The sequence below is a fragment of the Apteryx rowi genome, unplaced genomic scaffold (assembly GCF_003343035.1).
Source record: "Apteryx rowi isolate R43461 unplaced genomic scaffold, aptRow1 scaffold_276, whole genome shotgun sequence".
Taxonomy (NCBI): Eukaryota; Metazoa; Chordata; class Aves; order Apterygiformes; family Apterygidae; genus Apteryx; species Apteryx rowi.
The window spans coordinates 157,548-172,940 of NW_020449152.1; the positions used below are offsets into that span (position 1 = coordinate 157,548).

Below are 15,393 nucleotides of genomic sequence, written 5' to 3' on the forward strand. Positions count from 1 at the left end.
ATCTCATTTTGCCAAGCTAATTCCACAGCTTTGGGCTGCTCAGTGCAGACATCCTGTTGGCCATGGAAGCAAAAAGGAGAATGCATCATTCAAAAATTTACTAGTTTTGAAACCATGATGTCCCAACCCTTGTCCTTATTGCCATGACTCTGAGGGGAATGTTGATTATGGCAATCCAGAACAGCTGAAGAGATGTGTGTGGTACACTCCTACACCCTTCCACATGCTTAAAACATCAGCTTGTTTTACAGAGGTCACCAAGCAGTCAGGTAGCTGCAATTCTATTTGGGGGGGACGGGGAGGTTGTTCTTTTTTTTTTTTTTTTAAACTTGGCTCTACTAGATTGAAGCAAGCAACAAAATGTACCATCTCCCATTAAGGAGAAGGGACTGAGACATTTAAGTTGAGGTATTATTTCAAAGACAGAAGACATTTTTCAAAACAAGTAACACCCTTTTCAACCAGTTCCACTACCCATTTTGAGGCCATCCTGGCAGAGACATTCTCAAAATAGTTTTGAAAAAATACATCCTAGAGTAGACAGTGGCCAAGCTGGCGTTATTTCACCCAGAGCAAAATTAGTCAATGCCTTTCTTGTTATTGATGTGTCTTGACTTCCTCTAGCTTAATCAGTTTTGTTTATGTCCCTCAATCACTTAAAGATATACAACAGGTAGAGGGATTCTAGGAGGTTTATGTCTTTTTAGCTCTGAAGATCTTTGGAGATGAGGTATCATGATGGATATTTTCCCTCATAATCCGGCTATGGGATGTAGTTCCAAAAGAAGACTTTAGATCCCATTTGCAGGAAGGAAGCTAATATCTGTTAACCTAAAGTAGGAAAAAGGTGCAGATAGAATATTTCAACTTTGTACACAGGAATTTCAGCCTTTTGAGTTGTATCACTTATCCTCGTGCAGAAGAAACTTACAGAGAACCTTTTATCAACCTGGAGATTAGGAATTGTTTTTCTGAGTGATTTTCATTAATTACTAGTTTATCTCCTTCAATATCTTGAACAATAAACACAGATGTTACATGCCTCCAGTATGATACAGGCTATTAAAACTGAACTGGAAGGGACCTTGAAATATAAGTTAGTCGATTACTTCCCTCAGCACTGGGCCAACTACACCTACATCATTCCCAATAGACGTTCATCTAATCTGTTTTTACAGGGCTCCACAATGCAGATTTTACAACTATTACAACTATATTACTGTTTAACTATCCTTATCCTTCCCAATTTTTTGCTGTTGTTGCAATTAAAACCCATTATATCTTATCCTATCCACCAAGGACATGAAGAACACATTATTCCAATTTTTATAGCAATCTTCTAAATAACTGAAAGTTGTCACTTCATTTCCTTTCAATCTTCCTCTCTCTAAACTGAATAGCCCAATTTCTGTCACTCTTTCCTTGAAGGTCATGTTTGATAATTCTTGCTGCACTCACCGAACCTTCTCCAACTGCTCCACATCTTTTGCTGAGTTGTACTATCCAAAAAAACAAAAGGATTCAGTACCCTAACTGTAGGCCTTTCCAGTGCTGAGTGGAGCAAAAGGATCGCTTCATGAGTTTTACACTTAATGTTCCTGTATATACACCCCATGGTGTCACCTTCTTTCACCACTGCATAGCATGGTTGAACCCCATGCAACTTGTAATCTGCCTGATTCCCATACCTGCTTCTGCAAAGCTGCTATGTATATAGTTGGTTTCTAACCTGTATGAGCGGCCTTGATAATTCCTGACTAAGTGAAGAACCTTACAGTTGCTTCATGAATCGAATCTTATTTTTTTCAGACTATTTCTGACCTTTCAGCCTTCCTCTGAAAATCACATAACTCAGCAAAGTCATTATTCCTAAACCAATTGTCAGCTTAAAGAGCTAAGGCTGAGCAATGCAAGAAATTCCCTTCTCTCACAGCAGCCAACTGCATTCCTTCTCCCACCCTCTCCATCCATGTTTTTTTTCCTCCCTGTGTGAGGCTGTTATTAATTTCAGCATGTTACTACGTCCTCAGTTTAAGCATTGTAACCTAGCACAGAGCTGTGACCTTTACAGCTTGAAAATGGCCAGAGCCTAGAACTCTATTTTTTCCTTAACTGAAAGGATTTTCCCTTAGGTCAGTAAATGATTAATGCGTGTGACCTATACTCAGCTTCAGAGAGAAGGAGAGGGCGAGTACAAAGCCCTCCTCCCCCCAGTCAAATATTGCAGTGTCATTCTCATATTTCACACAAAAAAACCCACAACTTTTTATTGGGATTACCTTTAGCGCTCCAATTACAGCTGGTGGGTAGCTCAAGCCGACCATATTTGACGTCCGTCTGTACATTCTACCAAGATAAAACAGTAAAAAAATTAAACAAAAAAAATCATAAGTCAACAGATGCTTTCAAGAGACCTTATTTATCCAAGCAAACCCTGACTGTAGTTCATTTTTCCTTCCTAACTTGCACATATATCCTCTGTATCATTCTTACTCTATGGCCTAAATGGAGACCCTACACTTCCTAGTATCTCATAACTTGGTCACCTGGCAAGACATCAGTGAGTATCTGTCAATATCAGATCTTCAAGAGGAAAAGGCTACACCTCAAATAAACAAAATGTTCCCCATTCTCCATTGCAGATGACCAGACTGCTCTTTCAGTTCCCTTTGTCCTTGCTGGTCCAGCATGCAAGCTAATTCTAAATGCAGTTCAGAAAACATTTATTGTCTGCAATGAATCAACTCCTGTTTGGTACAGATGTTACTTTTGTCTGCATTTTTTAAGATTGGCCTAGAATCTTTTGGATTTGTGTGTGTGTGTGTGTGTGTGTGTGTGTTTAAGAATAAGGCAATAATCAACATCTGCAACCATATTAAACAAAGCACTGAAGTATGTATTAGATTTTAAATATGGTTTCAGGCTACACTGTGTTTAACAGGCTTGGATGAATGCAGGAAGACTGACACAGTTGAACTGCCTTTCCACAATTCATCCTTTTTTACACTTAAACAACCTAGGACTAAAAGGAGATCATGGAAAGCTGTCTTTTTGCATCTAAACTGATCCTGTGTGAACTCTCCCTTCACTTTCTTTTCTCCTTGCCATGTTCTGCACTCCAACCTGAAAACAAATCAGCCCCCTTTGCAGAGTTCCTTTAACTTCTCCCATCCATGAATAAAGAACTTCTAACCCCTTCCTCCCTCATCTGCTCCTCTTGGGAGCCCAATAGCTTTCTCTTAAGTGACATTTAAGTCCCTCTCCCCTAGCTCAGGGGAACTACGACTCTCTTCTGGAGCCATACCGTTTCTGAACATTTCCTCCTTTGGGCCACACTAATTCAGATCAGCTAGAATACAGCCACCTTCAGCTTTTTCTCTGCAGTTCACTCATGTCCTTGTTGAGCAAGTCCCTCCCCTGCATATGCATCCCCCAGGATGGAAAAAATATGCTCAACCCTCTGTCTAAACTCTGATCTGGCTGACAAGGAAAGAGTGGGGACTATTTTAGAGCAAGGTCCTTCTCTCTTCTCAGGCCTCACTGAGACCAGTAGGTTACCCCAAGACCACTCCACCTTTACTCCTTCCAAGGTCTTTCTTTCCAAGAGACTGAAAGGGCTACACACAGTCCACACTCCTCACCAGCCCTACAGAGGTCCAACTCAATTATTCCCCTTCACATCAGTATCACAGATGAGGTGGCAGGCTTTTGATAATTCAACCGTTTCAAGAGCTGATAGTACTTTCAATAAAATTTTGAAAGACCTGTTCAAAAATATTAATTACAAACTTAAAAAAAAAAATTGAACATTCTATGACAAAACCAATTTGAAAATGTTGGAATCTTTTTCCACAAATATACCTTTTTATTTAGGTTCAACCATATAAGTCAGTTATTTATCTATAAAATGTGAAGCATGAAGCCAGGGCCTGATATAGTCCACTGGCTTGTCACCCATAACAGTATATAAGTTGCTGTCTGCATTAGAGTCTGAGTGCAGAACAATTTCAAACAATAAAAAACCTGACAAAAAGTCACTCTTAACAAGAAAAAAAAAAGTATCTAAATTCATTACATTGCTCTACTCAAAAATGCATTAAGAGTGAAGGTTAATTCACAAACAGCCTGTCAAATTTGGGAGAAACATGTTCAAAGGAGAAATGACAGCTGACACTTCCCTGTTGGTCTTATCAAAATTCGCTGCCACTTTTAACATGCGTATAACAACTTCCTGAGTTTTCAGGTACACAGATTAAAAATCATCTATCAATACGTAGGAGGAAGCTTCTGAGTTTCTGGGTGGCCTGTGGTCCAGTGTCTGATATACCATTCAATACAGAAGACTGGTAGGCTGTCAGTGAGATTCTGATAAACAGCATTGCTAACCTACTGTGACTGCGGTGAATACTTCCTTTGGAGAGTAACTACACAGAACAAGGCTCTCTGCAAATGGCAGCAAGAGCTCAATGGAAAGAGCTCTGCAGTGGTCTGAAATTCCCATCCATTTGTGAATTGAGTTTCACGGCTGAGATATGGGATGTGCTGGCTCATGCGTTGTCTAAAGTCTGCTGACTATTTTCACGTGTGTGAGCCCTCCTTCCAGCATGAAAGGAGGACGTCAGGAAAGAATGGTTACTCAATAAGAAAAGGTAAGACAGGAAATAAATCCAAATTCAAATAACTAAATGTTTTAAAGGATTCAAAAGTTAAATTAGTTTTAGAAGTAAGTTCTGATGCAAACCATTACTAAGAAGGCTGAGAGGGCTAAATGGGTTTTTTGAAATCCTCTGAGTTCCAAACTTTTCACATCAGTCTTGGTTCATAAGGGTATTATATAATTCAGGAAGGTAATAATATGATATCATATTTTCTTCTTTTTCTTATCAACCCTTCATAAGAAATACTAGACAACAGAGGTAAATAGAGGCCAGAGAGAGACAGGTCTGCACTGACTGTATTATAAACTTTCATTCCTGACATAGGGCTATGCAGAGGGGTACATGATCTGTCAAAATTATTCCAACAATGCTATTACATATGTATTATGCTAAGAACAGGTCAATATGTGCTGCTTCAGGTTGCATTCTATTATCCAATCCCAGATTTCCAGGAGTTATTCACCTCTATGTAGAAATATCTTTAGAAGCACATTAAATTATTCTTCATCCAACACTGCAGGTACAATCTGCAGTACCTGGATAGCTACCAGAACAAAGTAATTACATGATTCTTTACCTTTCCACAAATATCCCAGCTTGTACTGCATGGACAATACTCCTGAACCGTGGTTTTTCTTCAGACCTTTTGAGCATCATCCCCATTTGCCGCGTGAAGGTAGAAGCCAACCAGTCCCGGACCTCAGAGGGCACAGAGTCTGACTGGATGTCACTGAGCTCATCTTCTGTGTCCAGTAAACGCCTAGAAGGGGGAGGAAAAAGATAGGTAAATAGAGGATTCCCTAAGAGAGCACTGCAACTTCATTAAGAAGAAAGAAACCTGCAATATATTCTAATTAAAGCAGTTGTTAAAAGTCTTCTGTTCATAAGCCCTAACGGAACACATTTTTACAGGTCCTCAACAGATTGTTTATTCTCATGTATAGTTGAATGCCAGATTGTGAAATTCACTACTACACCAACAAACAAGAAGGGTTAGCCTTCCAAAACACAACTACATAACCATCCACTGATTTCTCATCTTCAGCTCATCAATATTCATGACCTTTCTGCCCTTCAGAGCTCATTGATGGCCATGTCAAACTTCTCAATTAGTATCACAAAGTCCTCTCATTTCACATTCTGGTGAGAAAGTCATTTGTGGTGACTCTACAAGTGCAATTAATGTTGGCAAAATGGCGCATAACAGAGGGGAGAACTCCTCTGCAACATCTTACCAGTCCACCTCTATCACGACCTAGAGTAAAAATTTTCTGAATCTCAAAGAATTGATGTAAGTGAAAAGATCTGAGACTGTTCAAAAGGAATAGAGGGACAGGAATTTGGAAATTTGCAGAAAAAGTAGAGTCCAATTGTTATGAAGTCCTTTCTCTAAGAGAGTATACATTAAATTTATGATTGCTTTAGATTTTTTTTCCCCTCAAGAAACTTAAAGAAGCTTTTAGATCAAGGACTAAGGTCTGATCTCCACGGACTACAATATTTTAATGATTATAAACATATTGTCTATGAGTAATAAACCTTGGCTAAAACAACTTTACCAACTGACGTGTACATTACCTTATCATGATGTTGGTACTAGTTAGGAGCAGAACACTGATATCTGTTTTAACTCACCTAGTTTCATCAATGTATACTGATTCAAGAACAGTAGCAGCATATTCCAAATTCTTCTTTAGGTCTACAACCGAAGCCTCGCCTCTCTCTAACTGCTTTACCAAAGACCGCAACCTAGAAGAGAAAAATAAGAATCTGATTAGCACAAAGAGGAAACAGGTTTAAGAGTGAGCATCACTTCAAAACTGAATCCAACATGAGACCTAGCATACATGATTAGCAAGTGAAAACTTCTGGAAGTCTACAAAGGTCTTTAAAACATATACAAGGAATCAACAAGTATTATTTTCCGAACATCAGTCTCAGTGATCCCAGACAAAACAACACATTATATTTAGGCTCAAATAAGTGAGATATGAATGTCACCTACTCATATTGAAAGAAGTTAAAATAAAAACAACTTGAAATTTAACACAAGAGCTAAGAGAGGGCTATTTCATTCCAGCCATAAGAAAGGACATAACTTCTTCAGTAGTATCTGTTGGCAAATGTTAGCCATTTATCACAGAGTCACAGAAGCAGGCCGGAAGGGACCTCTGGAGATCATCGGGTCCAATCCCCCTGCTCAAGCAGGGTCAGCTAGAGCAGGCTGCCCAGGACCATGTCCAGTCAGGTTTTTAATATCTCCACAGATGGAGACTCCACAGCCTATCTGGGCAACCTGTTCCAGTGTTCAACTGCAATCACAGTGAAGAAGTGTCTTCTTGTGTTTAAGTGGGACTTCCTGTGTTTCAGTTTAGGCTCAGCACCTCTCATCCTGTCTCTGAGGACCACTGAAAAGAGTCTGACTCCATCTTCTTTACACCCTCCCTTCAGCTTAATTATACACATTGAGTAAGACCCCCCTGAGCTTTCCCTTATCCAGGCTGAACAGTCCCAGCTCTCTCAGCCTCTCCTTGTATGAGAGATGCTCCTGTCCCTTAATCATCTCTGTGGTCCTCTGCTGGCCTTGCTCCAGCAGGTCCATGTTTTTCTTGCACGGGGGAGCTCAGACCTGGACCCAACACTTGAGGTGTGGCCTCATCAGTGCTGAGCAGAGGGGCAGGATCAGCTCCCTCTGTCTGCTGCCAACACTCTGCCTAATGCAGACCCACTTAATGCATACTGTTGGCCTTATGATAATTTAGGTTGATTGGCGTACACCTATGTAAATGCATACAAGAGTATATTTGGAACTACTATTGCAAAAATAGTAAAGTTAGGAAATGCTATGATTTTCTTGGACTTTCCCATTTATATTAAACAGAACTCATGGAAGTTGTTTTATTAGATTATTAACAGGGGGGAAAACAGCTTTTTTTAAAAATGAAAATTGTGTAGATGATGTCCTTTTAAAAACAACTTTTTCTCCTGTACCAAAGACAATATATACGCACAATTTTCATTAATCTTTTCTCCTCCTTCACTCTATTTTCAGCGGCAGATTAGAAAGATGAAAAAAAGGTGGAAGAGCAGGAGAAAGTGTAAAAAGTAAAGAGTAAAATCTCAATATTTAAAAAAATCCAAAAATACACATGCTTAAAATTAGAAGAAAACCATCGTTCCTTTAAAAGGATTAGCAGCAGTTAAATAAACATTCAAATAAACATGTAACAATGTAGTAGAATTCACAAGTTGTTAATCTGTCCTGTGCGTGGTACAGAAATGTAGAGATGTACTCATATCATCTAAAATCTGGCATCTACTTAGGAGACTAGTCTTCCTCAGCTCTTTCTATAGTCTATGGACCAAGCTAACCTTTTCCACAAGATAATTCAAAGCTAGAGCCCAATACAGGTACCCTAAATTGTCTCCCTGAGCTCTACTTATTAACCGCAGAGGAAGCCCAACCTCCTAAACTAGACATCTAAATTAAGAGACATCTTAAAATCAAGTGAATACCTCTATTCCTTCACTAACACAATGCCCCTGTAGCTTCAGTGTCTTCAGGAGAAAACAGTCTCCACTGGGTCTACGCTTTATGGCAGAGCCGAGAAGCAGTCAGTCTGCAACTGTACCAACAGCTCTTTCCAGCTGGGTTTCTTCTTTTTTTTTTTTTCCCTTCACATAAGCACTGAGACTGTGAAGAACAAAAAATATTTTAAAATATTGATTGCTTCTCTGGCTAGCTCACATAAACTTCACTCCTACTGAAAGTAGCACCACTGACACACAGTTACACATATAGATTTACAAAAACCTTGAACAAGAGCTGGACCCTCAATTTCTGTGTGTTTTAACTCATCTGCTTGTTGGTTGTCTTGAAAACAAAAGTATTGTTCACTACTTCATTCTTCACATGAGAAAGGAGACAGAAAGGTCAGTGATGTACAAATAGAATGAACACAACACATCTCAACTTTATAACCCAGTGGAGAGCATTCAAACATGCTAGCAGAATTTTCTCCAGTCCTGAAACCCAACTCAGGGAAGCCATGGAGTAATGAGAGCCCTATGGAAAAGAAAACATACTGAGGACAACCCAAGGCGCCTTGGTGCTCCCGCACTCCCCTTTTGTGTAACTGCACCATCAGCTGTGAACAACAACTCATTTTGTTTTATGAACAGGGCTAGGAAAGGTGCTCCTCAACTTTTCAGATCAAGTCCAGCATCAAGCAACACATGTGGGGGATTAATCCACCTCCCTGCAAGAGCCAAACCACTGCCCTCTCCTCACCCATTCCCAGCTCTACTTGCCAATGCGTGAGAGAAGGAAGAGATGGAAACAGAACACTTTTGTGCCCAAACAGTAAGCAATGGTTCATGGGCCTTCTCCTTCCTTCATTCCATGTGTGACTCCTTAACTAGTTACCAAAAACACATCTGTACACAAGCCAGAGGAGTTAATCTGACTGGAGGCACACTATTATTATTATTTGTTTTTTCCTGGCTCTCCTTTCATTGAGTTAAGTACCTAGCAGATCTATTCTACAAGTCATTCAAAATTCATGTTCAATAATAGCACAGTGAGTAACTGTTGTTTCATGGCATCAACATTCATCGTCATAGAAGATCATGCAGAATACTGCATGCATCAATCATTTGGCAAAACAGAAGTACAGTTATTATAATAAAACCTTGTCACAAGATCAGCTGCTCTCATGTGAAAAAAAAAATGACATTGTCTTTCTCTTACCATCCATTATCTATAACTATTTCTGATTCATTGAGTCACAGCAGCTGCTGCCAGTTACCTTTACTAAATAAGAGCCCAGTGATGGTTTGTCTTAAATGCACACCATGTATCTCTATTTGGCTGAAACAGTCCTAAATGCAGTCATAAACTTAAGGCCAGGCTGTCCCACTGAAGGGCATCCAGGCAAATTTATTAGCCGAAAAATGCAGTTTCAAGGTGGCTGAAGCAATTCACGAATTCAATCAACCAAACCATTTTGACTGAAATAAATACATTACAACAATCTCTTTTAACATGCCTCATTTTTAGGAGCTTGTATTAAAGCAATGGAAACAGAGGGCAAGATTCTGACTTCTCTTTTTACCAAATAGCCTAGTCATTACAGCAAGTGAGTACAGTTCAGTTATTTGTACCATTTCATAGGACAATGCTTAGTCTGTCAGGATACTGAGTAAAAGACAGATAATGATATTATCATCATTGTCAATTTTAAGATTCCAGTTCATTTTTTATTTTGCCTTTACTACAGCTGCCTGAAAATGAGATAATCTGTATGAACAAAACACCTTTTTTCAACCAAAACATGTTTTGTAGTGATCTGTTTTAAAAAGTTTATTTTAGACTGATTCAAACTTTTAGTTTCATTTGATTTTTTTTCTTTCAATGTCATAACTAAAAATTTGCGCAGATCTACTTGAAGTAGTTCCATTGAAGTCCATGGAGCTAGCTGCAGAAGAAGCTGCCACTCACTGTGTATAAGGAGGTCCCAGACCAGAAGGTAGGTGTTAACCATTTCTACTATTAAGCTGTCATAAGACCATGGGAACGTGCCTCAAATGGGCCAGGCTGTAGACCAAAGTTTCTCAAATTACAGTTGTCAGCAGAGCACTTACAAAGAACTGGCTGGTCACACAATATTAGCTCTAAATCTAGTTGTTGAATTATATTAAGAGACATTTTCCTTAGTGCAATTTCCATGGGGAGCAGTTCCTCTAGTCCACAAATTCTCTCTGAATGTATACCAAATATTATGGAAAAAGCTTGAGAACCTTTGTTCTAGGCACAGTTATTTCACATTTGAGACCTTGGAATAATCCCTTAACTGTTCAAAAGAAAAGCCCAGCCCTGGGCATTGCTAAGCATTTTTAATTTCCTCCAATCCCACAGAGAGCTCAAGTAGGTGTAAAAAGTTGGAAAAGGGGCCAGGCCACTTCCAGAATATGGTCCCCCACACGGCCTTTCCAAGGGAAATATCTGTATGCATTCACTGTAAAAGCGTTGAGAGTATGTGCAAACAATCCTATTGAACTCAGCCAAGGTGTACCGCAAGCAGGTTTGGTCCTCTCTGAAGGGGAGAGGTTATCCAAAGTTTACACTCTTCCAAAGCCCTGTTCCTACTCTGTTTAATGTTTCCCTAAAGTATGAACTATGATACTTAAAATTCAGACACAGAAAGCAAAAAGACTGGACAACTGAGCTTAGTCCATAAAAGTTACACAGCTCAAAATCCCAAAGCCACTTTAAACGCAAACTGAGCAACAGGAAAATGTGAAGCTGTTTTCAGAGTATTCTTAAAACGTAAAATTTCTGAATAACTGTGCTCCAAGCACTCTCCTTTCTGTTATAAATAAAACAGTATCTGTGTACAAATATTTATCTCCTTAGCTAGAGGGCTTGCTTTTATGCTGTCTATTTTTTTAAAAAATAGCATTACATATCACTGCAGAGAAGATTAACACCACCGCAGTCTGGATACCAGTCAACTTTAATTAACATGCAAAGCACAAGTACTGTCTGAATATTTGGGGTAAGTTCCTTCAACCAGTAAAAAGTCTGCAAAGCTGCATGGCTAGTCCTCAAATTTATTTTCAAAGCTTTATGACTTTGATTCACCACACATTTTCCACAGTGCAGCTCAACCTTTTTCCCCCCAAATCATTCCTAAACCATTGGGGCAGCTAAGGAAAATCCCACTTTGAATGCACATTAAAAATTACAAGAAAGTGTGAATTTTCTCATATAATTGATCAAGGATGGCATATTTACCCATTTTGCTCTTTTGATATTAACTGCTGAATAGTTTGATATTGACAGCTGAATCTGATTATTATGTTGTTTCAATCAAGATAGTCTAATACTACATGACAGGCTAGGTTTGTAGACAGGAGAGAGATTTTTTATTGTAGCTGGAAAAAGAAGACAAGCTGTTGAACACAGCACTTTTTGTTAGAGCTGGTTAGGTACCCTTCTGGGACAATGTTCTTTCATCAATAAGTTCTATTCTTTGAGATCAAAAACTATTCACAAGCCTCTGCTAAGCTCAATATATGTTTCATTAAGAAAGCCTGAAGTGGAATTTCTGGTCAAAACTGACCCATGTCCACACAGCTAAGGCATTCACCTGAGACACAGGAACCTTTGATTTAATCAATTTCTTTTCAGCTTGCTCCATTCCGTAGAGCCCACATTTAAATCAGAGATCACAGAGCTCAGATGAGAACCTGAGGGAATTATCTTGAACCAGTAGCTCAAGCCTAATCAGCAGTTTGGTGAGAGAAAGGAACTGTAACCCAGACCAGAATATCTTCATGAACAGATTATTTACCTGGGTTGTGAGTTCAAATGCTTGCTACAAATGGCATGGAAGAAATCATTCAGAGTTTCCTGTCTCGCATCTGAGGATCAGGAGAGGAAAGTAGATGTGGCCCACACCACACCATAAGAGGCTTTTGACTCATCTTTTTGCAAAATATGAAAATGCTCTGAAAAACTTTAAAAGATTTGAGCAACATGAAAACTTCTCCCACCCTCTTTCTAATAATGACACGACTAGCTAAAATAAGTTACTGGCTTCCTTCTGCACTAACCCAAGAAAAGATGTGTCATGTCTTACTTCCCTTCAAAGATATAGTTAGTATACACAAATAGAGAAAACCTCTTCATAACATGTGAAATCATTCCACAGTTACAGCTACACATAAGCAAATCAGAAATAGGCATTCTTTCAGTTCAATACCATTAAAAGCAGAGAGATCTCAACACTGGGACAGCAATTGCTAGGAAGGTTGTGAAATACTCCAAAAATGAGAATGCCTCTTCTCAATTCTTTTATGATAGGGGAGTTCCAGGTTTTACTGATGATGTACCAAGAACTTACGGTACAAGAAAGCTTTGCATATAGAATTGAATTTTACTGAGGTATGAGAAAAACTGGCGTACGTAGTAACAAAACATCAGGTTGTTGAGCTCTCCTAGAATGGTAGCTTCATATTGCAGAAGTGAATCAGTTCTTGCTACATCTGAAGTTTCCAAAGCTTTTGAACAAAACTTTAAAATGCAAGTCAGAGTCACAGTTTCTGTAAGCAGACAGTATCTCACTGCATTCAGTGTAAATCTGGCACTGCACTTCACCTTAGCAAACAGTTGGGGGTTCCCTGTAAACATAAAGGATCCTACAACACATTCTGTAAGAAATTGGGTTTGCTCTTGTGGCCTCTCCCTATTCTTGTGAAACAACTCTGTGCTGTTCAGTCATTCCCTTCGATCTCAAATGTGACCGTGCTTCAACGTAATTGGGTACATTTGTAAAATGAGTTGCAAAAGCATATTGAATAGGAACGCTAGCTGCTACATCCATATAAGAAATCATTACTAATAATCTTGCCATCACTAATGCTTATACAAGATTGATACTTTTCCTCCAAATATATGTTATCATTAACCTCAGTACAGGGCATTCTATTCACAGTCCTGTTCATCACAGAGGATCATCGGCAAAAACTGACACCTAGTGAGAATGACCCCAGTTACAATAAGGTCCTTCAAGAGTTTCCTCCAGACAACAAGACTGCCATTACAATTAGACGCTAGTGTGGAACACTTTCATTTTCAGCAAATCCTTGTCACTCTGACTCTGGAGGCATGAATCAGAGGCACCTTCCGCCATTGCTCTATGTGGCTTTTGTTAGTCAAATTACCTGTATATAATGAAAACCCAAGAGAATGATTTCAAAGACAAGTCATTTGAGATAATATTCTTTTGATACCCAACTGAAATTGCTTTTTTAAAACAAAATAAATAAATAATCAACCAGAAGCTCTAGAAATTAACAAAATAATAACCAGAAGAATTATGGAGTAGGCCTGGTTGAATAAATGCAAACTCCAGTGTACATGCAGGAAAAGCCCAAGGGGAGCTGGTATAGGCTGGAAAGACAAACATCTGTTGAACGGAGAGACAAAACTCTGCTTTCTGATCTGCAATACACATTCCCTTCCCTTCCCTAGAAAACTACCATAAGTGGCAATAGAAAATTTGTGAATAAGTTTGAGAAACAGATGTTCACTGTGCAGTGAACTCCTATATTTCTATTCAAAACCTGTTGCATAGAAATAGCTTTTCATCTGCTATCCAACCATAACATGCAAACAAAATAAATCTGGTATTCTGGGAACATACCAGATGTAATGAGCACGTGCAGACCAGCTAAGCAGCAAGTGCTTAGAAGGGCTAGAGGATGCTCCCTGACAATACTGGACTTCTCTCCTGGGTGAACTGTAAAGCAAATTTGCAGGATGTTTAACACTGCCCCAAAGTATCCAAAACAAACTGCATGCAGCTATGCAACATAACTTACACGTGCTGTACCCTCGGTCAGCTGGCTGGACAGACTCCTCCACAGTTTGTACAGAAGACTCTTTAATGCCCCATTCAGGTAGTGGGTTGGTGGAGGATATAGCATACACAAAAAGACATGGAAATCACCATGTCTCTTCACAACAGTCAGTGAACATGATTCATTTCCCAGTCTGCCACATCCTAGTCGAATGCTCTGTGTATAGAGCACATATCAACCACTGAGGAATAGACACAGCCTAGAAAACTAGCCACAGCTACAGCAGTAACCCTTAAAACACAACAGAAAATAGAGTAACTGATAGCCTATAACCCAATGGATTTGTATTAGACTTGACAGTTATTTTCTGTTACGGCTTTTGTACAGAAAAATTCAAGTGACATCTTCCAGAGGAAGAAAAAACAGATGTTTGCAAGGAGCAATCACTGAAACAGAGCATTGCTACACTGGCATTTTCATCAGAAGAAATTACAGGCAATTTCTCAAGTCATTGTTTTGCCTTCCTCTTGTTTCCTGAAATATCTTTCTTCCTTTGAATGAAAAAAAAAAAAAAACCTTTTGCAGTAGGCAATTAATTTTGCATTATTTAGAAGCATGACAGTGTAACAGTGATAAGTTCAGTGGCCTTGTCAGGCTGGTCATTGGCTTGTTTCAATTCACCTTAAGTCAAACAAGCTTCTGACCGTATTAGCCAACCATAGGTGAAATCATATATAGTTCATATTTTCACCTCACAGTCATAAATTCCTCCATGCTTATTACAGGAAGAAAAGTCCTATGTCCAAAACATTAACAAACTTTAGCTTACCAGAGGATTTTTAATTAAAAATAAATAAATAAATAAAAATAAAACAGCCTAAAGCAATGCCTGCCTGGTTGCGGCCTCTGGGCAGAACTCCTGCAGAAACTCTCAGCAACAAGTTCTTTGAATTACCCTTGTCTCCGTCTTCTGTTACTGAAAATTTCTGAAGAGTGTACTTTCTAGTAAACACCTTGTCCATTCCTGGGCTCTGAACTTTGGGAACTGAAACTCATAAAATGTAAGGAGTAAAAAGCTTCACACTGTTGAATGTAGATAAAATTACCATGTGGGATAGAGTGTTTGGTAATGAAGCCCTTAGAAGTAAAGGTCATGTGTCTTCTTCATTTGAGTCAATCACCTCATCTAGCATTAACCTTTTATAAAAACCTGGCACATAAGTTCTCAGTGAAGTCACTGGAGAGGGATGACCAGGATGAATCACCTTCAGAAGTTGCCTGTCTCATATACTACCTTAGGAAAGGGTGCGTTGCATTGTAGATGTGTCTTCCTTCCTCCACTTATGACAGAGGGGACTAAAAGATGAGC

The 15,393-nt window shown here is 39.1% G+C and overlaps 1 protein-coding gene across 2 annotated transcripts in view; it reads right to left on the minus strand.

Moving 5' to 3' along the window:
* Window positions 1-15,393, minus strand: part of PDE1C (phosphodiesterase 1C) — a 372,931-nt gene that overhangs the window by 73,411 nt on the left and 284,127 nt on the right. For both annotated transcript variants that reach the window (XM_026068589.1, XM_026068590.1), the window contains exons 3-5: window positions 6,294-6,407; window positions 5,236-5,418; window positions 2,280-2,346 (exon numbers count right to left, since the gene is read on the minus strand). In XM_026068589.1, the coding sequence (XP_025924374.1) occupies window positions 2,280-2,346; window positions 5,236-5,418; window positions 6,294-6,407 (364 nt within the window). The remainder of the gene's footprint in view (window positions 1-2,279; window positions 2,347-5,235; window positions 5,419-6,293; window positions 6,408-15,393) is intronic.